Source organism: Tursiops truncatus, chromosome 2 (genome assembly GCF_011762595.2).
Source record: "Tursiops truncatus isolate mTurTru1 chromosome 2, mTurTru1.mat.Y, whole genome shotgun sequence".
NCBI lineage: Eukaryota > Metazoa > Chordata > Mammalia > Artiodactyla > Delphinidae > Tursiops > Tursiops truncatus.
The window spans coordinates 176,364,591-176,390,155 of NC_047035.1; the positions used below are offsets into that span (position 1 = coordinate 176,364,591).

At 39.1% G+C, this 25,565-nt stretch overlaps 1 protein-coding gene across 1 annotated transcript in view; it reads right to left on the reverse strand.

Annotated features, from left to right (window-relative positions):
• RAB18 (RAB18, member RAS oncogene family) overlaps window positions 1-15,211 on the reverse strand; it is a 32,399-nt gene extending 17,188 nt beyond the window's left edge. The window contains exons 1-2 of the mRNA XM_004328076.4: window positions 15,009-15,211; window positions 10,418-10,473 (exon numbers count right to left, since the gene is read on the reverse strand). Coding sequence (XP_004328124.1) covers window positions 10,418-10,473; window positions 15,009-15,076 — 124 coding nt within the window. The 5' untranslated portion in view covers window positions 15,077-15,211. The remainder of the gene's footprint in view (window positions 1-10,417; window positions 10,474-15,008) is intronic.
• Window positions 15,212-25,565: the final 10,354 nt, after the last annotated feature.

The following is a 25,565-nucleotide window of genomic DNA, read 5'->3' on the forward strand; positions in this document are numbered from 1 at the left end:
GCTGGACCACCAGAGAATTCCTGTGCCCAGGGAATATTAATCGGTGTGTTCTCTCTTGGAGATGTCCAGCTCGACCCCAAGACCCAGCTCCACCCAACTGCCTACAGGCTCCCATGCTGGAACACCTCAGACCAAACAACTGGAAAGACAGGAACACAGCCCCACCCATCAGCAGATGGCGTCTAAAGTCATACTGAGCCCACAGCCACCTCTAAATACACCCTCTTGACACGGCCCTGCCCACCAGAGGGACAAGACCCAGCTCCACCCACCAGTGGACAGGCACCAGTCCCTCCCACCAGGAAGCCTGCACAAACCCCATGACCAGCCTCACCCATCAGGGGCAGACACCAAAAGCAAGCAGAGCTACGATCCTGAAGCTTGCAGAATGGAGACCACAAACACAGAAAGTCAGACAAAATGAGGTGGCAGAGAAATATGTTTCAAAGGAACAATATAAAAACCTGAAGGACTATTAAATGAAGTGGAGATAGGCAATCTACCTGAAGAAGAATTTAGAGTAACAATAATAAAGATGATCCAAGATCACAGAAAAAGAATGGAGGCACAGACCAAGAAGATATAAGAAATGTTTAACAAAGAGCTAGAAGATTTAAGGAACAAACAGAGATAAACCATACAATAACTGAAATGAAAAATACATTAGAAGGAATCCATAGCAGAAAAAATGAGGCAGAAGAACAACAAGAGAACTGGAAGATAAAGTAGTGGAAATCACTGCTGTGGAACATAAAAAAGAAAAAAGAATGAAAAGAAATGAGGACAGTCTTAGAGACCTCTGGGACAACATTAAACCCACCAACATTTGCATTATAGGGTGCCAGAAGGAGAAGAGAGAGAGAAAGGGCCTGAGAAAATAATTGAAGAGATTATAGCCAAAAATTTCCCTAACATGAGAAAGGAAACACTCAAGTCCAGGAAGCACAGAGAGTCCCATACAAGATAAACCCAAGGAGGAACTTGCTGAGACACATATTAATCAAACTATCAAAAATTAAACAGAAAGAAAAAATATTAAAGGCAACAAGGGAAAAGCAAGAATTAATATATAAAAGAATCCCCATAAGGTTATCAGCTGATTTTTCAGCAGAAACTCTGTAGGCCAGAAGGGAGTGGCATGATATACTTAAAGTGATGAAAGGGAAAAAACCTACAACCAAGAATACTCTACTGAGCAAGGCTCTTGTTCAGATTTGATGGAGAAATCAAAAGCTTTACAGACAAGCAAAGGGTCAGAGAATTCAGCACCACAAAACCAGCTTTACAAAAAATTCTAAAGGAACTTCTCTAGGCAGAAAAGAAAAGGCCACAGCTAGAAACAAGAAAATTATGAATGGGAAAGCTCACCAGTATGGAGGTTCCTTAAAAAACTAAAAATAGAACTACCACATGATCCAGCAGTCCCACTCCTGGGCATATATCTGGAGAAAACCATAATTTGAAAAGATACATGCACCCCAAGGTTCACTTCAGCACTATTTACAATAGCCAAGACATGGAAGCAACCTAAATGTCCATCAACAGCGGAACAGATAAAGAAGATGTAGTAGATATATACAATGGAATATTACTTGGCCATAAAAAAGAACGAAATAATGCCATCTGCAGCAACATGGATGGACCTAGAGATTATCATACTGAGTGAAGTAAGTCAGACAGAGAAAAACGAATATCATATCACTCACTCATATGTGAAATCTCATTTTTAAAAAATGATACAAGTGAATTTATTTACAAAACATAAACAGACTTACAGATTTCGAAAACAAACTTATGGTTACCAATGGGGAAACATAGAGTGGGGAAGGATAAATTAGGAGCTTGGAGTTAACATATACACACTACTATATATAAAATAGATAACCAACAAGGACCTACTGTATAGCACAGGGAACTCTACTCAATATTCTGTAATAACCTACATGGGAAAAGAATTTGAAAAAGAATGAATGTAAGTATATGTATAACTGAATCATTATGCTATATACCTGAAACTAACACAACATTGTAAATCAAATATACTCCAATAAAATTTTTTTTAAAAAAGAACATTATAAGTGAAAATTTAAAAAAAAATGAGCCATACACCTAGTGTAAAATAAAAAACTATAAAACTTCTAGAGGAAAATGCGGGAGAAAATCATTGCAATCATCTGTTGAGCACAAGATATAACACGGAAATCATCATCCATAAAAGAAAAAAATTGGTAAGTTGGATTTCATCACAATAAACAACTTCTGCTTTTAGAAATAACCTGTTTAGAGAATGACAGGAGGAGCCACAGACTAAGAAAAACACATTTACAAAGCATATTTCATCTAATAATGGACTTATATGCAGAATATATAAAGAACTCAAAGCTCAACAATAAGAAAAAACCAACTGAAAACTGAACAAGACTTGGACACTTCACACACACACACAAAATATATACATATGGATAGCAAATAAGAACTTTAAAAGATGCTCAACATCATAAGTCATTAGAGAATGCAAAGTAAATCACAATGAGATTACCAATACACACCTATTAGAATGATTACGATGTAAAAGTCTGACCATACTAAGTATAATGGATGGGGCTACAGAAGAACAGGAAAGGGGCTTCCCTGGTGGCGCAGTGGTTGAGTCCGCCTGCCGATGCAGGGGACACGGGTTCGTGCCCCAGTCTGGGAAGATCCCACATGCCGCGGAGCGGCCGGGCCCGTGAGCCATGGCCCCTGAGCCTGCGCGTCTGGAGCCTGTGCTCCGCGACGGCAGAGGCCACAACAGTGAGAGGCCTGCGTATCGCAAAAAATAAATAAATAAATATATATATATATACTGCTAGTGGGAATGTAAAATGACACAACCACTTTATAAAAAAATGGACAGACTGTTTTCCAAAGTTAAATATGCATTTACCATATGATCCAGCAATTCCATTATTGGGTAATTACTCTAGAGAAATAAAAATTAATTTTCATGTAAAAATCCTGTACTTAAATGTTTTTAACACGTCTATTTATTATCACCAAAAACTGGAAACAACCCAAATGTCCTACAATGGGCAGATGACTTAACCAGCTCCGAAATGGAATACAACCCACCAATAAAAAGGAACAAACTATTGACACGCAAAAACTCAGAGGCAGTTCAAAGGCATCATGCTAAGTGAAAAAACTCAGGTTGGAGGTTACACACGCTATTCCATCTATATGACATTCTCAAAAACACAAAACTATAGTGATAAAGACCTAGCAGTGGCTGCCAGGGAATAGAGACGGGGAAAAAGTGTGCCTGAAAAAAGATGGCACTAGGGGAACTCTTTTGGATGTTGGAACTGTTTGGTATCCTGATTGTGGTAGCGATTACATAACCATATACATTTGTTATAACACATGTTAAATTCAAAGAACTCTATACCCCCAAAGAAGTCAATTTTACTATATCATAATTAAAAAAATATGGCTATCTACTTGGAACATAATAGATCAAAAATACTTTCTGAAAGAATAAATTATCAGAGAACATGTAAAATTTCTGCTTCTTTCCAATTTATTTTGCTGCCGAAGTAAAGATGGATTTTGTAAAACTGTTCCATGGGCTTTTAAAATAATTAGTTCTTCATTCAAAATATTTCTTGACTGTGTTATTCTATTTCCCATGACCTTATCTGTATCTTTTGGATCTATCTAATTATGAAAGAGACATAACAAATTTCCTAATATAAATGTATTTTCATCAAATTCTTCTCTTGTGTTTTAAACAGATTTGCTTTTATATATCATTTCTGTGTTTGGTGCCTACTTGTTTATGACTATTATAGCTGTTTTGTTAATTAATTTGGCTTTTCATCATTACATAATATCCTATTTGATTTTGTCCAGTGCATTAGCCCTGAATTCTACCTTAAATCATGTTATATTACCACCTCTGCTTCTATACTGGTGCATCCCTTTATTTCAACCTTTCCATATTTCTTTTAAGTACTTTTCAGCTCCAATCTGGCAATGTGAATTATTAGGAGAATTGGACCCATTTACATTTAATTAACTGATAAATCTAATTTTGCTGCTTCCCTCTTATGTTTAGCATTTCTGACATTCTGTTCAAATCTGTGTTTGATCTTTTTCATTGCTGAGTTGTAATTCTGTGCTGTAATTAAAAGAATACCAAGTCAGGAGGCTGGATTTAGTCTCAGCCCTCTTACTAAGGTCTCGATAGCCAACAGCTTATTAATTAATCTCTTTAAGTCAATTTCCCCCTTCTCATGAAAGAATATAAAAATTCCTGGTTTATCTGCTATTTAGTTATTTTGGGGGAGGGGGTAGAGGATAACAGGAGAGGGGGCATCAAGACAGATACGATAAAACCTTTAAGGATCCAAGGAGAACAAGATTAGGAGGACCTAGATCCCCAAGTCTCAGTTTACAAACAACCTAAAAAGTATTAACAATGAAATGTGCTAAGTGCTCTGCTCCCCCAGAAGACAGAGCTGAGAAGGAGTGAGCACTGGAGGCGAGGAAAGACGGTGAACAAGGTTACAAAGATCCAAGTCTGGGAAATGAAGAGACACCAGGGCTTTCCGTGAAGACTACTTAGAGGGAAAAATGGTTATGGTGCCTGATGGTCTTATGGCGGCTAGCAGTAGCAAGATAAGAACATCTGGAGGGGAAAGAGGAGTGTGGAGGAAGGTCTTGTCAGAAGTAGGCTAAATTCTGAGGCTAACCTGACTCTTGCTGATGGACATGAGGCTGGCAGAGGGGTGGGTGGCTTTACTCCAAATGGAAGTCATTATCCAATAAATAAGAAATAAAATGACCAAAAAAAGCCTGGAAATTAGGAAACACATTCCTAAATCAAAGATTTCAAATATTCAAAGAGGAAAGCAAAACTGAAAATTTAAACTATGCAGAGAGCAATGAAAAACAAACAGCCTATCACAACCTATGGGACACAGTAAAACTTGTTCTTAGAGGACATCTTTATTAAAGAATAAAGACTAAAAAGAAGGGAACTTAATACTCATCTTAAGAAACTAACAAAATAAACCAAAATAAAAGTAGGAAGGAGAAAGAGGGGAAAAATAAAGCAATTCCTCAAACAATAAAATAGATACATTCCTTAAGGAAAAGACAGACCAAAAAAATGTACAAGTTTAGAAATGAGGGAACGTGAACACAGATAATGAAGAGTTTAAACGAATACGACAGGGACTTCCCTGGTGGCCTGGTGCTCCCACTGCAGGGGGAACGGGCTCCACCCCTGCTCGGGAACCAAGAACTAAGATTCTGGCCAAAAAAAAAAAGATACTACATGCAACTAACTTAACAAGTGAGTTGGGATTTTCCTTCCTAGCTGCACTCCTAAGACTGTCCTAAGAAACAGAGAACATGAAGAGGTTGTAACAGTGAGGAAGAAGCTGGATCAGACTGACTCAGATGAAATATAACCTTCATAGAACAGATAATTCCAGTAGTATTTAAGCAAGTAAGGACAATTTAAAAAGACGGAAAGCTCCTTCATTGTATAAACTAATACAACTTTAATACCAAATTCTGATTTTTTAAAAATACAAAAAAGGAGAGTCCATCTTACATATAAAAATAGATGTAAAAATTCTAAATTAGTCAACAGAATCCAGAAATACATCAAACAAAATGAGTGAAGGCTTATCTAGGAAAGCAAGGACATTTCAGTATAAAAAGGTCTATCAACCATTAGTCAGTGCTGAAAAGGCATACAAAGAACATCACAACCTTTCCTAATAAAGCCTGTAAGTAGAATGGAAGAAAGAAACAATCTATATATGATCAAGACCATTTGTCATTATTCTAAAGAAAGAAATGTCAGAGCCATTTTTATTACTTTAACATGTTTAATTGAATGAAATATTATGAAATAGAATAGTTCTACTTTACTTTCTGAATTATCTCATATTCCCAAGTATTTTAACAAGTTTATGTTGTGGCATTAAACAAGATGTATAAACTACTTTGCATTTTAATTAAATTATCTTTCTGTTAAGTAAGCCCAAACTATAAGGTAACTTGTATATGAAATCTATCTGACACCTGCCCTTAGAAGCCAAACAGTCATGGGTATTTCTAAAAACTTACCAAGGGAGTGATAAGAATCACTGATCTAAAGTCAACCAACAACAAGCAAAATTTGTCTAACTTTAGTTGAAATGTATCAACCCTCAAAAAACACTTTCACATATTGTAACAATTATAAGTCTTAAAGATTAAGAAATAGTTTGTGAGCCTGTCTTAAGTAGAGAGCCAGTTTTAAATTTTCTAATTTTTTTACTTGAAAATTTTTACTTAAAGTGCTCTTTTTGTATTCAAAGGTTACCTAAAATAGGGTAAATTAAAAAAACAAAAACAAAAAGCAAATTTTGCCTATTTGATCATACTATATAAAGTTAATGTAACTACTTTCTATATCCATGCTTAAATTTCAACCAATTGTATCTATGCAGTTGATTAAATACCTCAGGTAAAGACCTGATTAAGCACCATCTTATGGCCTGACCATAGCAAAGAGAAATCTAATGCTTATTATTTCCCCCCCAAATATTCCCATGTAACAAACAAAAACCTGGTCAAAATATTCTTACAATTTTGTCTGTGTGTTTATTTTTATGTCAGATACGTTACCTTGGATTATATATCATTAAATATTGGTTGTGTTTCATTATGTTTCTTCTTTTAAGACTCAAACATACTATGTAAAATCTCCTTTTCTGATTTCCATATCTATCATTTTCTCACTCTAATTTAATATTCTTATTCATTTTGGTAAATTCTACCCACTTTTCCATTCCTAGCTTCTATGTTCTTTATTGTGTTTCCCAGTTTCTACTGTCCCTTGTGATCCTTCCAATCTCACCTTCATTTCAGTGATGGTTTTATTTTCTTATCTTTTCTTTCTTTCCACTCAGTCAGCTCACACTGCATTTTCTCATGTAGTCGCACTATCTCTTCCCCGACCTCTTATATCACTGTTTTGTGCTCTCACTGATAAATATTTCCATTAAGCCTTTTAAATTCATGGCAAAATGTTTGGTCATTATTTTCATCTTCTTTACAGCAATATTTTTTTCTGGTGAGGATTCTTCAACTGTCCTTTGTTTTTCCATTCCTTTCTTCCTTTTCGATTCTTGAATGGTGGTAGTGGCCTTGAGCTGGATTCTTTTTTACTAAGTCATAGTTGAAAGTGGTGAGGTTTTCCTGGACAAGCTATTTGCAGGAGGTTCATGCAGAAAGCCATAGTGGATCAGTTCTGCACTGGAAAAATTTTGTCTTGATTCAGGGTTTTACATGAGAATCAGTTAGTTTTTTATTTCTCAACATTCAGAGGAGATAGGCAACCTTGAGGTTTTTCAAAGGCATCTATCTCCTCCCCGACTGCTACAGAGACAGACAAAATGCAAAAATGGCTGGTTTGTATGACTCCTTGTTTGGCTTCACCTTCCCAACTTCTTAAAACCAAACCAGATGCAGGGCAACTCCTGCCATTAGCTTAAGAAGCCATTTCGCTTTCACAAACAAGGGTTATAGGTTTTGCACCTCACAGTGGGCCTCTCAACCTCACGAAGCACCTCTTGCTGGCTCCGAGCTCTGCAGCCCTGGCATCGCCTACTTTCTCCTGCAGGCGGCCTGTCTGTCCCCACTGCTCTTGGCAGCCATTCCACCTGTTTTGTGGCTTGGTGTTTTAGCTGCCTTCTAGTATAGTGGTCTACGGGGCTGGGGTTTTAGTTTCTCCCTCTCTTTGTTATTAGTCAATTGCCAGAAAGCAAAAGATGAAAATGCCAACTCTATAGTGCCATCTTCAAGCCCCAAATCCAATAATTACCTTAATAGAGTATGTTATACAAGACAGAAACTTGAGTGTCTCACTGTATTACTGAAAGATAAAGGTGTGCTTTCCTTACTATTATACTGTGAGGTAAATACTAATTTTCATATGGCCAGTAACAACTGGGCTAATTATTTTTATTTCAAAAACTCATGTATATTGGTTATAACCTAAGGCAGAAAATTATCTGATGCCAAAATGCAAAAGATACTTTTCAAGACCCAAGGCCCATAAGGGGAACAAATTATGTATATTCTCATCAGTATGCTACAATCTTGGTATTTGCTTTTAAAGCAAAGCCTTTTTAGTAATAAAGACAACGAACGATCTGTCAATCTGCAAGTCCCCAGTTACATTTGGGTTTGAAATGAAGACAGATAATTTATAGTTTATATAAGATTACTCCCTTAGGAAAATTTTAACTCTAGGCAAGTTTATTTTACTGCCAGTTATTATTCTTCTACTCCTCGCTTATCCAATAACAGGTATGTTCTGAACAAAATCAAGTTTTATTAATAACTGATTTTTTAAAGGAGCAAATGATATACCAAAACCAAATTAAATAGATTTTGAATTACTAGTGTTTTAAATGATTCCCTTTTACACACATAACAGTAAATCTGTCAATGTTAACATGTCATCCAAAAGCTAAGTAATGCCTGATATAATTTGTTAAACATTTAGAGGCACTGTGAGCTCATACTGATAGAAAGAAACAAAGAATTCTCCTTTACAGAATTCTAAATAAGAAATGGAAATGGAAGGATGGAATTTGAAAAACCACCATAGTTGGAATGACAGGATGACAGTTTACAGTGGAGAGACTTGGTGTACATCATCTTAAGGAAGCAAGTCCCATCACCAGTAATGGCACAAATATACATCATGCTCTGACAAGCACTTCTGAGGAATTCCTGACCAAAATGCATAACCTGAATCTAACCAGGAGGACACACGGACAAATGCAATTGAAGGATATTCTACAATAACTGGCCTGTATGTGCTCTTCAAAAATGTCAAGGCCATGAAAGACATAGAAAGAGTGAAGAACTGTTCAGATTAAAAGAGACTAAGGAAAAATGACAACAAAATTCAATATGTGGGCTTCCCTGGTGGCACAGCGGTTGAGAGTCCGCCTGCCGGTGCAGGGACACGGGTTCGTGCCCCAGTCTGGGAAGATCCCACATGCCGTGGAGCGGCTGGGCCCATGAGCCATGGCCACTGGGCCTGCGCGTCCGGAGCCTGTGCTCCGCAACGGGAGAGGCCACAACAGTGAGAGGCCCGCGTACCGCAAAAAAAAAAAAAAAAATTCAATATGTGATGCTGGACTGGATTCTGGACCAGAAACAATTCTTTTTCTTTGGTATATAAGACATTAGTGGGACAACTGATGAAATCTGTCTGTATACAGGAGAACACTATCCATGTTCATCTAGAAAATACATATTAAAGTACTCAGAGGTTAAAGACATTGAAGACACTCTGCAATTTTCTCTCAAACAATTTGAAAAAAGCAAGAATACTGTGTATGTGTATGTAGACAGTGAATGATAAGGCATATGTGATAAATGTTAACATTTGGGGAATTTGATTAAGATATACAGGAATTCTTTGAACTATTTTTACAACTTTTCTCTAAGTATGAAATTATTTAACAATAAAAAGGAAAAAAAATCAACCCAGTTAATAGAAACACAAGGATCATCTTTACTACATTCTACTCATCAGATCATGAAATTTTAGAGCTGGAAGAAAAATGTATTCTCTCACCAAAATTCCTCAACTTACAGAAGACAAGGAAGTGAATGACTTGCTCAAGATGACAACGTTCAAGGCAGAGCCAAGACTATTATCCTGCTCTGACTCAGCTCTTCCTAGTGCTGCAAGCTGTCTCTTGTTCCTTTACATTGTCACCTACTCCCTAAACATGTGACACCAGAATATTTAGCTCTATCTTCTCATATATCCTAATAAGCTGGTGTGACAAACCACTTTCAGGCAATCTAAATTTCATTTTTAAAAGGCAGTTATGTATTACTGCTTCTAACAGTCTTAAATAACTAATATCAATAAATATGCTGCCAGAATACATGCCAGATACTGTACTGAGTGCTAAAAATACAAAATTAACACACTCTACTGCTGGGTGATACTGCTAGGTCCATTATGACAGAGACCAAGTCTGCATTATTGAACATTATAACCCACCTCTCAGGACAGTGCCTGGCATGCAATAAACATTCAAATGACTGTATGCTGCTAAATAACAGACAACCCATAGCACAGGAATGTGTATACAGATAATCGTAATATCCACAGTGTCAAAAAAGTACCATGAGACAACAGAAAAGGACGTTTTTTTGCTTGGTGAGATCTACAAAGGCTTCAGAAATTTAATGACTACCAAAGTTAAGACTTGAAAGACAAATAAGATTTTGACAGACATGGAAGCAATGGGGTGGTGAGAGGATGGGTAGGGGGAGTTAGATGAAACAGCCTGAAGCAAGAAAATATTTGGCATTTCTACTGAATTTTTAAACATAGGCTTACCTATTGTTGCTGCAAGCTCTGGATCAAAAGTATCATCTGTGAACCTCAAGAGCAGGCTAAAAGAGATGTTAAAAAGACAGATTAGTAATTTGTCTTTTCTTTCTAATCACTTGATAAATCTTCCTGATTGTTTTATTTCGTCACTAGTTAGATGCAGATAAGAATAGCTGATGTAGTCCGCTCCCAGAAATACAGCCTCAGGGCAGGTATACACAGAGGAATTAAATTATTGGAACGGCAATTAAAGAGTCCCAAAAGCAAAGTAGTTTTTAGTAGAAAATATGTTCCCTATGCTCCCCTGCTCAATTCCCCACGTGTGAAAACGACTGTGTTTTTTGCTTTTTTATAACTGTATTGGTATGTCCTTCTGAGAAAATGATATTAGCAAACATGTGACACTTTAACTGACATGGACAAAAAGGGGAAAAGTAAGTCTTTTGGAATGCAACAAATTAATTTTTTAAAAAATCTAAAGCATAATTCACTCTGAATTCAGGTAAAAACAGAAAGGTGTGAAGTCTAGCATTTTGAAACAAGTAGTTAAGACTATTACCCAAGTGGAAAGAGATATAATAAAAAGTGAAGGCAGAAAGGTCACATGATGGCCAGAGCAGGTAGCCTCTGGCAAATGCTGGGTGGGGTGTATGAAATCAAGGAGGCAACATGGAGCTACCAAAAGCTTTCACCGAAAGGAATGGCAGGAACTTCTCTTTATCTTGAAAACTTAATGCCAGCAATAAAATGCAAGAAAAACAACAGAAGACAACTGCCATGATTATAGTAAGAGATCATGAAGGACTAAACCTAGGAAATGGTAAAGAAACTAGAAAGGAAGGCATGAAATGAAAAGATACCGTAAGAGTACTCCAAGATTTTGTCTCCCAGAATTATTTTGTTTAACATAAGGCAGAAGTGTCAGTTATTAGCTCTTCAAAATAAAATCTAAGCTTTTGTTAAAGCCCTAGATATATAAAATTAATCAACTGCCCCTCACGTTATCTCCTAAGTAGGACGAGACCATTCTATTGACCTATTTGCATTAATAAAATCAAGACAAGCCCTATCTCATGTCTGAATTGCAGCAAAAAAATGTATGAATATTTCTATAGATTATAATTATTGCTGCTTAAGATTTTTTTTTGCCCACAGGGTTGCAAAACGTTATGGCCTCTTGGTAGTTCCCGAACCCAGTGTCATTAATTCTATTTGAAGGATTAACTCTCCGTTTCCTGGTTTTGCTTTTTGTTGATCATAAAACCAGCACCACAAAAGCAAAGTAAAAAGAATCATATTGTAGATTTTTCTACTTAACATTGAACACTCTTGACTATAACTCATTTTACTTACCTCCAACATGAATTAGGTGACAGCACTAATAAGAATCTTAAAACACTACTCATAAGAATTTTCTTCTCTGCCCAGCATTAAACTTCAAATCAATAAAAGTGAAGATTTCGCTGAAAATTTCAGTTACTCACAATTTAAGAATAGAAAGGTTGTGCATCTATACTCAGTCACTAAAGAAAATATTATTACAAAAACGTAGAACCTTGTTGAGTAGTAATAATAACACCATAATAACATAAATAATAACAATGGTATTGGCTATTATTTATTAAACATCGACAATGTGGCGGACACTGAGCCAGCCATTTTTCTTTGCTTGTCATTAATGGTATTTTGTCAGGAAAGACAAGGGTGTAAAGCAACAAATTTTAATACAGACTTCGAGTATAAGGCAGCAGATCTTAGCCAGGGGTAAACTATTAGCTCGAAATGTATTCTAAATTCTATGTGTACATTTTTCTAGGCAGGGAGTCTATTTCTCTATTAGATTTGACAGGAACCCAGAACCCGAAAATGATTAAGAGCCACTGCTCTAAAGGATGTACGTTTAAGCCTTCATATTTTCAAAGTTAAAGGAGCAAAATACTCTCCACGCAGAGCTATAGATGGAAGGAGACCACCAATCCACTTGGAGACCAAATCTGTCATTAATCAGTGCGATTATAACTAACACGCATTTCTCAATTTACAAATGAAATTGGTCAAAAAGGATGGGATATAAGGGGCACAGGAGGGACAGCAACTTAAATAACAGAAGGTCTCTATAATCCCTCCCAGTTTCTGAAACACCTGGCTACTTCTTCACTTCCCTATGGCTAGCCACGGAATCAAAGACCATTACACATTTAACACTTGATAGGGTCTGAGAGATTTCTACCCAACCTCACTTTTTGAACAAAGAAATGAAGGCCTGGAGTGTCTGAGTGACAAAGGTCACACAAGTGGCAGCACCAGTTTCATCATTCTCATCTCCTGGCTCCTCTCACACATGCTCATTACACTCCAAGTACGGAATAAACTGGAAAAATAACCCACTAGTTTGAATTAGTTAAGATGTCCTTTGTTGTGCAATGATTTCTCAACAACACAAGTGATACATCACTTCCACTAACTCTAGATTTATAAAGAAATAGAAACCATTGGTTAGAACAACCCTGTAAGATTATATCCATGACAAGTGTTTTTGTACTTACCTTAAAAAGATAGGCTTCTAAAGTCATTTATTCTCATCTTATCCAGAAAGTGTTCAAAGTTTTTTCCATAGCATATGACATACACCAAAAATGTATATCTAGCCAGAAAAATAAGCCAACTTTCTCCTTAAATGCAATCCTTTCTTGAAAGAGGTAAAGGTGTTAAAATTTTGCAGTGAGTAGTTGATAATTCACCACTAACTATTGAGAAAAAGTCTGGAGCATATTAGATCCAAATAAATTTGTTTGAGGGGAGGGAACCAAGGGAACCAGTAAATCCACTTAACAGATTTTACTCTAGAGGAAGAACTTCAGTTATGTGAACACTGCACTGCAGTTAGCTTTCAAGTAATCACCCATCTAACACATTTAGAAAAGGTGCCAATCCACCATGTTTGGGGCTGAACCACATGAAAGGACATTCAACCATTCCTAACTTCAAAATCAGCAATTTCATATGTCTTAACCTAAATGAGGGTCACATCTCAAGAAGAAAACGGTCACAAGGCCAAGGAATTCCTATTAAGACAATGTTTATATATTACCTAGCTTTTTAACCCTCAAATACAATAGATGGTGATCATGAAAATGGTTTTATTCAGCCTTTAAGTAACACACACACACACACACACACAAATCATACTTATCTTTTTAGCCCATAGTGTTTCATTAAGTTATTCCTTCTTAGGTACAAATCCCTCACTCTAACATACAGAGTACATTAAATGAGAGAAACTATGAAAATGTACTGTCATGCTTTAAAAACACATAGTTTCAGAATATATTTACAGAGTAAGGTTTCAAATACTCAAGTATTTTATTTATTTTTCTTTTTTTTTTTTTTTTTGCGGTACGCGGGCCTCTCACTGTTGTGGCCTCTCCCGTTGCGGAGCACAGGCTCCGGACGCGCAGGCTCAGCGGCCATGGCTCACGGGGCCCAGCCGCTCCGCAGCATGTGGGATCTTCCCGGACCGGGGCACGAACCCGTGTCCCCTGCATTGACAGGCGGACTCTCAACCACTGCGCCACCAGGGAAGCCCTCAAGTATTTTTTTAAAAAAAAAGTAAGACTTCACGAAGTAATGTGAAAGATAAGTTTATCAGGAGGTATAGCTAAAATATGAAATTGCTTGCAGCTCCTGGAATTTGTATATTATTTGAAGATCAAAGCAGCGTAGAATACAAGGAGCTCGTAATCATACGGCGAGGATACCTTCACCTGGAGAACTTTGTTCCAGGATGTGGATGAAATCACAGCCCTCTTGCGATACGCCCCAGGCTCCACGTCTTCCCTTGTACTCAACTCTAACTACTGTCAACGTTACTTTCCCCCAAGAAAGAAGAGACACATGCTAATGTGTTCTTTTACCTCTATATGATGCGGCACAATGACAAGTAACAATCACACTTGATTTTCAAAAGCGGCCCACAGCTTAAGCTCTACCTTCTCAGGCTAAAGTGAATTATTTAAGCAATCAGAAAACTGAAGAGTTCTTTCACAGCTGACTCATTTAAAAAAAAAGAAAAAAGAAAAAAAAAGCGGTTGATGGGTGCACCGTAATAGGCCAGGAATGCGACCTACGGCGTCGCGAAACTTCCCGTGCAGAACTTGACGTATTACGAGGCAGGCCGGCCGAAACCCCAGCGGTAGAGCTACACCTCTCAACTCGCGGGGTGCAGGGAGCCTGGCCCGGGGGCCCAGAGGCCTCGCCCTCGGCCGAACTCGGGCCCAAGCCCGCCCGCCGCGCCCTAGGCTCCTCTACAGCAAACCGCCGGCCGGGCGGCGGCCCCGGAACTGTTTTCCTCTGGGTGCGACAGGAGGCGAAGCGATCCAGGGAGCCGGGCCTGGCAGAGGCCGTGGACCGGGCGGCGGGGTGGCGGGGCCGCGGGGCCGCGCAGCGAGAAGGCCCGGAGGCCGCGGGCGGAGGCCGCCCCAGCTCGGGCCGCGCCCGGCCGTCGCCGTTTACCGTTCCCGCCGCGGCCCAGGGGACAGCGGCCACCGAGACGGAAAGGGCCCTGTCACCCTCGTCACGGCTCGCAGAGCCGCCTCACCTGGACTTGCCCACGCCACTCTCGCCGATGATGAGGATCTTCAGGGTGGTCAGCACGTCTTCGTCCATCCTGACCCTGCTCCGCTCGGCTCACAGCTGGCCGCCCCGCTCCGCCTCTCAGCCCTTCCCCAGGGGGAGCTGCCGCGCATGCGCCCCGCCCCGCCGGGGCCACCTTCCTTTCACACCGGGTGTTTAGGTTGCAGGAGCCCCGCACGCCCGGGTTCCGCCTGGAGGTAGCTCTGCGTCGGCGCAAACCCAAGTCCCAGGTGTCCTTCCGGGGAGGGCAACTCCTCCCTTGCGCAAGCGCAGAGGGAGAGCGCCGGGTGTGATTTCACCCGGTTCGCAGGCTCTTCCCTTTCTCCAGCCCTCATTTAACCGTCCTTCCTTGGTGCACGTACTCGGAAGAGGACTGAGTCAGGGGAGTATGGTTCTCTTTGATTTCAATAGCTGCTCAAAACAGCTGCATTGCAGTGGCAAGAGTCTTGTGCGCGAAGGCAGATTATCTTAGTTTTAGGTCCCAGCCACCGTATAACCGCTTTGCATTACCTAGACTTCTGAGCCTGTTCCCCTCAGTCGGCACAATTATACTTCTAAGAACAAGACCGGCGTCTTAGAATTATTATGAAGATTAAATGAGTTAATTTCTGATGGCACTTTGTAAACTCAAGTGCTCTATAAAAGGTGTGATCTGGTATTATTAACTTCCTGGCTGTTTGACAAATACCCTTCACACCTCACTTCATATTCAGAGAGATGTAAACCTCACATAGATCAGGTGCATACAGATCTCTGGTGGTGCAACTCAAGCCAACTGTTACTCATAAGAGCTGCTACACCACAACTGCAGGAATGTATGTACATGCTTTGTCTTCTTGGCAAGCTATAAATCTTAGTGAGGGCGCCAAACCTCATGTATAGTAACTAACAAAGTGCCTGGTACGTGGCAGACACTAAATAAACATTAGCCTCCCATCTTATCTTCTTTTACCTGCAGCTAATGCCAGATACAATAGATATTTAATTAAAGAATACATGTTAATAAAAGTTAAAGTAAATTAAGGAATAATCTTTTTAAATACCCAGAAAAGCTCCTGTGTTAGATAACCAAATGGTATCCCACCCGCCGATACCCTTCTCCTCCTTCAGGTCTTTGCTCTAATGTTGCCTTCTTAATGAAGGCTTCCCTGTACACACTACTCGAAATCTGCAAATCCTTCCAACATTCCCTATACCTCTTTCCATTGTTTTTCTGCATGTATTTACTGCTCTCCGATATATATTCTACTACTTTGTTCACTGTCTAATCTTCCCCAAAGAAAAGGGAAGCTTCATGAAGGCAAGGATTTTGTTTTGTTTTGTTCGTTCTACCCTCTGTGTCTAGAGTAGTTCCTGACATATAATATGTGCTAAATAAATATTTGTTAAATGAATTAATTGAATGAACATTCTTCCATTCCTAACTTTGGAAGGTGATGTCAACCAGGCAACCTCAACCTCTCAAAATAGCACTTGAAACCTCAATCAAGACTATCCAGCCTACTTTTGGCCATGGCATCAAGAGCTTATTAGTGAGACTCACAATATTGTCAAGTTCTCCTGCTCTGGGGCAGTGATTCTAAAAGTGTAGTCCCCAGATCCCTAGAGATCCCCTTCAGGGGCGAACACAAGATCAAACTATGTTCACAGTTATTCAAGATGCTGTTTACTTTTTTCACTCTGGTTCTTTGATACGACAGTGGAGTTTTCCAGAGGCTATATACAGTGTGATAGCAAAACAGATTGAAGGCAGAACCAGATCTTAGAATTCAGCTATTTTCTATTAAGCCAGACATTAAAGAGATTTGCAAAAACGTAAAACAGTGCCACTTTTTCACTATTTTTTTGTTTTAAAATAATTATTTTCATAAACATTTATACTAACTAGTAATAGGTTTATTATGTTTTAAGATGGTTTAATACATATGTTTAAAATTTTCTCAGTTCTAATTTGAATAGTAAATATGAATAGTCATCAGCTCTTTCAAGTCCTCAATAATTTGTAACAGTGAACAATAATCTGTACAACCGAAAAGTCTGAGAACTGTTGCATGGCACAGCTGCCAAGATGTCTCCACGTGGGTCTGTCCAGGTGCAGAAAACCAAGCTAAACATGAATCATGCTGATGTCATCGTCTTCTCCTCTATACTAGCTTTTCCTCCTGATTTCCTTTTTAAGGAATGACATTAACAGCCACTCACCTTCCTCAGCCTCACTACCCACATCCCTTAAGCATCCTGAAATGTATCCACTTTCTTCACTTCTACCATCACTGCTAATGTCAGGTCAGCACCTCAGTTTCTTGCTGGATCACCTGCCCTGTTAGCTGCCCCGCTGGCCTTCCTGCCTTCATTCTTCTCTCCCCTCAGGCTCTTCTCTACCCTGCAGCCAAAGTGGCGCTGCTGAAGTGCAAACCCAGTCCAGTCATCCCACCTTCTTTTTGTTGCTCACTGCCCTTCCAAGTATTTATTATTTTATCATAGGCCCTGGTTATCCCTCCAACCTCATCTCTTGCTATCTCACGCCTTGCACTCTGTGTTCTGGCCAAATTAAACTCCTTTCATATTTCCAGTGAGCTGTGTTTGCCAGTCTCCAGGACCTTGTCATCCCTTCCGCCTGGAGTCCTCTTCTTTCCTCTGCCCCGAGTCCCTGCACATACACACACTTTTGCTTGGGCAGCTCCTACTCATACTCCATGTTCCAGCTTTTGGATCTATTTCTCTGGAATGATTTCTCAGGCCTCCCAGGTCAGCATTACATTGTGTTCCGATAGTGTCCTATGCGTCTATTGTGGTATGTACTCCACAGTATTATAATTGCTTGTTCTCCTACCAGAATGTGTGCTTCTTGAAAGCAGAATTGATTAGTGTCCTGTTCACTCTTCTGTCTCCAGCATGCAGTGTAATGCCAAGCGTAGAGTAGCTGCTCAAAAAATATTTGTAAATATAAAAACCTCAAATCAACTTCAGAAATTTGGAACAGTGAGGTCTTCTTTTTTATTTGTTGCTTATATGGGTTGGAGTGTCTCTTGAATCTCTGTCTTGAACATTAGGGGAAGAAAAGCCTCGGTAACTCTTAATGCACAACCATTACCAGGTATTGCCAGAAAGGAAGCAAGCATCGTGCACAGGTAAGGCAGGGGAGTATTGTTTGTGCTAAACAGGTGACACAGAAAGTAAATGCTCTGAAAATTCAGACAAGAGTAATTGATCACTGAGGCTTAGGGCCACCAGAAAAGGCTTCAGGAAGGAAGCAGGACTTGAAAAGGGGTACAGTTTAGACAAGTGCAAGAAAGGGGGTACCGCTTCAGGCAGAATGAATCTAGCATAAACAAAGGCATCAGGACTCTATGTAAAATATAACCTTTCAGATGGATAAATCTGGCTATGTACAGGAAGAATTAGGGAACAGACAGGAGTAAAGACATTGTGGACAAAGAATGTCACCTGCCATATCAGTAAACAAAGGATGCCACCACCAAGCTGTCAGCTACTGCAGCCGCACCCAGAGGTGTACCCTGAGGGGGCTCAAAATGGAAGAATAGGATACTGGCAGTAGACAGTGAAGATGCATATCAAAGGAATGATTTCAATAAGCCCAGACTCCTGCATCTTCCCGTGCATAGAAAAAATGCTAAATCCATTAAATTGAGATGTCTGTTTCTTTAATTAGCAGTAATCTTTTGATGTTTGACCACCTGTTTTATGTTTTTTTCCAAAAACTCATATATATGCTGGCTCTTTGCTTACCTCTTTGGAACAGTCCCTCAGAGCTATCTGAGAGACTGTATCCCTGGCTTAACTCCTCTGGTAAGTCAACCAAATAAAATATAATTCTCAACTTTTAGGTTGTGCATTTTGTTTTTAGTCCACAGCATGGAGACCTCATAGGAAATTAGGGGAAGACCTGAATGTTGTGGTGATGGGGGTTGGGGACTGGAAATGGAGGCATATATACAAATGACGCAAGGAACAATTGCCCCATGCCCAGTGAAGGATGAGGAGAAGAAAACGGTGAGAAAAGTATCAAGAATTTCTCTACTATTGTAAGTCTCAGTGCCACCAATAAGCAGGCAAACTTATGACAGAAATGGTGACGAAAATGGGTTACATTTCAACCATGTTGAATTTTATGTGAAGGTACACCCTGGAGGCAAAATTTTTCAGAACCCTTTTAGAGCTGTGCTTCTGAAATTCAGGCCAGATAGCAAGACACCAAAACAGAAGTTTCAGGAAGATGACATTCCTGGCCAACAGTCTGGCCTGGGGGATCTGTTTCCCATATGCACTGTTTTGTTTTGTTTTTAACATCTTTATGGGAGGATAATTGCTTTACAATGTCGTGTTAGTTTCTGCTGTATAACAAAGTGAATCAGCAATACGTATACATATATCCCCATATCCCCTCCCTCCTGAGTCTCCCTCCCACCCTCCCTACCCCACTCCTCTAGATGGTCACAAAGCACTGAGCTGATCTCCCTGTGCTATGCGGTTGCTTCCCACTAGCTATCTATTTTACATTTGGTAGTGTATATATGTCCATACCACTCTCTCACTTCGTCCCAGCTGACCCTTCCCCCTCCCCGTGTCCTCAAGTCTGTTCTGCATGTCTGCGTCTTTATTCGTGTCCTGCCCCTAGGTCCTTCAGAACCATTTTTTTTCTTTTAGATTCCATATATATGTGTTAGAATATGGTATTTGTTTTTCTCTTTCTGACTTACTTCACACTGTATGACAGACTCTAGGTCCATCCACCTCACACAAAAAACTCAATTTCGTTTCTTTTTATGGCTGAGTAACATTCCATTGTATATATGTGCCACATCTTCTTTATCCATTCATCTGCCGATGGACACTGACATTGCTTCCATGTCCTGGCTATTGTAAATAGTGCTGCAGTGAACATTGCGGTACATGACTCTTTTTGAATTATGGTTTTCTCAAGGTATATGCCCAGTAGTGGGATTGCTGGGTCATATGGTAATTCCATTTTTAGTTTTTTAAGGAACCTCCATACTGTTCTCCGTAGTGGCTGTACCAATTTACATTCCCACCAACAGTGCAAGAGGACTCCCTTTTCTCCACACCCTCTCCAGCATTTATTATTTGTAGATTTTTTGATGATGGCCATTCTGACAGGTGTGAGGTGATACCTTATTGTAGTTTTGATTTGCATTTCTCTAATGATTAGTGATGTTGAGCATCCTTTCATGTGTTTGTTGGCAATCTGTGTATCTTCTTTGGAGAAATGTCTATTTAGGTCTTCTGCCCATTTTTGGATTGGGTTGTTTGTTTTTTTGATATTGAGCTGCATGATCTGCTTGTATATTTTGGAGACTAATTCTTTGTCAGTTGTTTCCTTTGCAAATATTTTCTCCCATTCTGAAGATAGTCTTTTCGTCTTGTTTATGGTTTCCTTTGCTGTGCAAAAGCTTTTAAGTTTCATTAGGTCCCATTTGTTTATTTTTGTTTTTATTTCCATTTCTCTAGGAGGTGGGTCAAAAAGGATCTTGCTGTGATTTATGTCGAAGAGTGTTCTTCCTATGCTTTCCTCTAAGAGTTTTATAGTGTCTGGCCTTTCATTTAGGTCTCTAATCCATTTTGAGCTTATTTTTGTGTATGATGTTAGGAAATGTTCTCATTTCATTCTTTTACATGTAGCTGTCCAGTTTTCCCAGCACCACTTATTGAAGAAGCTGTCTTTTCTCCATTGTATATTCTTGCATCCTTTATCAAAGATAAGGTGACCATATGTGTGTGGGTTTATCTCTGGGCTTTCTATCCTGTTCCACTGATCTATATTTCTGTTTTTGTGCCAGTACCATACTGTCTTGATTACTGTACCTTTGTAGTATAGTCTGAAGTCAGGGAGTCTGATTCCTCCAGCTCCATTTTTCTTTCTCAAGGTTGCTTTGGCTATTCGGGGTCTTTTGTGTTTCCATACAAAATGTGAAATTTTTTGTTCTAGTCTGTGAAAAATGCCCTTGGTAGTTTTATAGGGATTGCATTGAATCTGTAGATTGCTTCAGGTAGTATAGTCATTTTCACAATGTTGATTCTTCCAATCCAAGAGCATGGTATATCTCTCCATCTATTTGTATCATCTTTAATTTCTTTCATCAGTGTCTTATAGTTTTCTGCATACAGGTCGTTTGTCTCCTTGGGTAGGTTTATTCCTAGGTATTATATTCTTTTTGTTGCAATGGTAAATGGGAGTGTTTCCTTAATTTCTCTTTCAGATTTTTCATCATTAGTGTATAGGAATGCAAGAGATTTCTGCGCAATAATTTTGTATCCTGCTACTTTACCAAATTCATTGATTAGCTCTAGTAGTTTTCTGGAAGCATCTTTAGGATTCTCTATGTATAGTATAATGTCATCTGCAAACAGTGACAGCTTTACTTCTTCTTTTGCAATTTGGATTCCTTTTATTTCTTTTTCTTCTTTGATTGCAGTGGCTAAAACTTCCAAAACTATGTTGAATAATAGTGGTGAGAGTGGGCAACCTTGTCTTGTTTCTGATCTTAGAGGAAATGCTTTCAGTTTTTCACCATTGAGAACAATGTTGGCTGTGGGTTTGTCATATATGGCCTTTATTATGTTGAGGTAAGTTCCCTCTATGCCTACTTTCTGGAGAGTTTTTATCATAAATGGGGGGGGGGGTTGAATTTTGTCGAAAGCTTTTTCTGCATCTATTGAGATTATCATATGTTTCTTACCCTTCAATTTTTTAATATGGTGTATCACATTGATTAATTTGCATATACTGAAGAATCCTTGTATTCCTGGGATAAACCCCTCTTGATCATGGTGTATGATCCTTATAATGTGTTGGATTCTGTTTGCTAGTATTTTGTTGAGGATTTTTGCATCTATATTCATCTGTGATATTGTCCTGTAGTTTTCTTTTTTTGTGACATCTGTGTCTGGTTTTGGTATCAGGGTGATGGTGGCCTAGTAGAATGAGTTTGGGAGTGTTCCTCTCTCTGCTATATTTTGGAAGAGTTTGAGAAGGATAGGTGTTAGCTCTTTTCTAAATGTTTGATAGAATTTGCCTGTGAAGCCATCTGGTTCTGGGCTTTTGTTTGTTGGAAGATTTTTAATCACAGTTTCCATTTCAGTGCTTGTGATTGGTCTGTTTATATTTTCTATTTCTTCCTGGTTCAGTCTCAGAAGGTAGTGCTTTTCTAAGAATTTGTCTGTTTCTTCCAGGTTGTCCATTTTATTGGCATATAGTTGCTTGTAATAATCTCTCATGATCCTTTGTATTTCTGCAGTGTCAGTTGTTACTTCTCCTTTTTCATTTGTAAGTCTGTTGATTTGAGTCTTCTCCCTTTTTTCCGTGATGAGTCTGCCTAATGGTTTATCAATTTTGTTTATCTTCTCAAAGAACCAGCTTTTAGTTTTATTGATCTTTGCTATTGTTTCCTTTGTTTCTTTTTCATTTATTTCTGATCTGATCTTTATGATTTTTTTCCTTACGCTAACTCTGGGGTGTTTTTGTTGTTGTTGTTGTTCTTTCTCTAATTGCTTTAGATGTAAGGTTAGGTTGTTTATCTGAGATTTTTCTTGTTTCTTGAGGTAGGATTGTATTGCTATAAACTTCCCTCTTAGAACTACTTTTGCTGCATCCCATAGGTTCTGGGTCGTCATGTTTTCTTTGTCATTTGTTTCTAGGTATTGTTTTATTTCCTCTTTGCTTTCTTCAGTGATCTCTTGGTTATTTAGTAGCGTATAGTTTAGCCTCCATGTGTTTGCATTTTTTACAGTTTTTTTTCTTGTAATTGATATCTAGTCTCATAGTGTTGTGGTCGGAAAAGACACTTGATATGATTTCAGTTTTCTTAAATTTACCAAGGCTTGATTTGTGACCCAAGATATGCTCTATCCTGGAGAATGTTCCATGAGCACTTGAGAAGAAAGTGTATTCTGTTGTTTATGGATGGAATGGCCTATAAATATCAATTAAGTCCATCTTGTTTAATGTGTCATTTAAAGCTTGTGTTTTCTTATTAATTTTCATTTTGGATGATCTGTCCATTGGTGAAAGTGAGGTGTTAAAGTCCCCTACTATTATTGTGTTTCTGTCAATTTCCCCTTTTATGGCTGTTAGCATTTGCCTTATATATTGAGATGCTCCTATATTGGGTGCATAAATATTTACAATTGTTGTATCTTCTTCTTGGATTGATCCCTTGATCATTATGTAGTGTCCTTCTCTGTCTCTTGTAATAGTCTTTATTTTAAAGTCTAGTTTGTCTGATATGAGAATTGCTACTCCATCTTTCTTTTGATTTCCATTTGCATGGAATATCTTTTTCCATCCCCTCACTTTTAGTCTGTATGTGTCCCTAGGTCTGAAGTGGGTCTCTTGTGCACAGCATACGTACAGGTCTTGTTTTTGTATCCATTCAGCCAGTCTATGTCTTTTGGTTGGAGGATTTAATCCATTTACATTTAAGGTAATTATCGATACGTATATTCCTATTAACATTTTCTTAATTGTTTTGGGTTTGTTATTGTAGGTCTTTTCCTTCTCTTGTGTTTCCTGCCTAGAGAAGTTCCTTTAGCATTTGTTATAAAGCTGGTTTGGTGGTGCTGAATTCTTTTAACTTTTGCTTGTCTGTAAAGGTTTTAATTTCTCCATCAAATCTGAATGAGATCCTTGCTGGGTAGAGTCATCTTGGTTGTAGGTTCTCCCCTTTCATCACTTCGAATATGTCCTGCCACTCCCTTCTGGCTTGCAGAGTTTCTGATGAAAGATCAGCTGTTAACCTTATGGGTGTTCCCTTGTATGTTATTTGTCGCTTTTTCCTTGCTGCTTTTCATATCTTTTCTTTGTATTTAATTTTTGATAGTTTGATTAATATGTGTCTTTGTGTGTTTCTGCTTGGATTTATCCTGTATGGGACTCTCTGCACTTCCTGGGCTTGACTGACTATTTCCTTTCCCATGTTAGGGAAGTTTTCAACTATAATCTCTTCAAATATTTTCTCAGACCCTTTCTTTTACTGTTCTTCTTCTGGGACCGCTATAATTCGAATGTTGGTGTGTTTAATGTTGTCGCAGAGGTCTCTGACACTGTCCTCACTTCTTTCCATTCTTTTTTCTTTATTCTGCTCTGCAGTAGCTATTTCCAGTATTTTATCTTCCAGATCACTTATCCGTTCTTCTGACTCAGTTATTCTGCTATTGATTCCTTCTAGAGAATTTTTAATTTCATTTTTTGTGTTGTTCATCAGTGTTTGTTTGCTCTTTGGTTCTTCTAGTTTCTTGTTAAACGTTTCTTGTATTTTCCCCATTCTATTTCCAAGTTTTTGGATCACCTTTACTATCATTACGCTGAATTCTTTTTCAGGTAGACTGCCTATTTCCTCTTCATTTGTTTGGTCTGGTAGGTTCTTACCTTGCTCCTTCGTGTGCTGTGTGTTTCTCTGTCTTCTCATTTTGCTTAACTTACTGTGTTTGGGGTCTCCTTTTCACAGGCTACAGGTTTGTAGTTCCTGTTGTTTTTGGCATCTGCCCCCAGTGGGTAAGGTTGGTTCAGTGGGTTGTGTAGGCTTCCTGGTGGAGGGGACTGGTGCCTGTGTTCTGGTGGTTGAGGCTGGATCTTGTCTTTCTGGTGGGAAGGACCGTGTCTGGTGGTATGTTTTGGGGTGTCTGTGACATTATTATGATTTTAGGCAGCCTCTCTGCTAATGGGTGGTGTTGTGTTCCTGTCTTGCTAGGTGTTGGGCATAGGGTGTCCAGCAGTGGAGCTCACTGGCTGTTGAGTGGAACTGGGTCTTAGCATTGAGACGGAGATCTCTAGGAGAACTCTCGCCAGTTGATATTACATGGGGCTGGGAGGTTTCTTGTGGTCCAATGTCCTGAACTTGGCTCTCCCACCTCAGAGGTTCAGGCCTGGTGCCCGGCTGGAGAACTAAGACCCTGTCAGCCACACTGCTCAGAATCCTTGCTGAGTTCTCTCCGCCTGGCACAACTCCCTCCCCAATGTCCCGGTACGAAGGGCTGAGGTAGGGGGGAGGGGGCCTCATATGCACTATTATCCTTAAATCCCTAGAAAAAAAATAGTCATTTTTTCTCAGGCTTCAGACATTGTCCTTTTCTTTATGGATCCATCTTCTAGTATTAAGTCTTTCTGCCATATTGAGAAGATATGATCAGCTCATAAAGGTACATCTAAGGGAATATTTTTACGACCTGAAGCTTGGGATGACCTATGAGCAAGCCCAGTATGGAGGTAGGGATTGTAATTAAGAAATGACCTGGAGGTGTGATGGGAGGGCTTCTGGAGTCTGTGCTGTCTGCAACATGCCCACAGCAGCAGCCCCAGAAAGGGACAGGACAGCAAGGGAGAAAAAAGATCAAATTTGGACCTTTGATTTTTCTGCACCTTTTTGCTGTTTCTCTCAGCATCAGTGCAGAGAAGACTAGAAATGCTGCTGGCAGAATTCACATGCTCTGAACAGGCACCAACACGAGCGTTGTGACTCATGGCTTATATGGGGCTAATTGTATC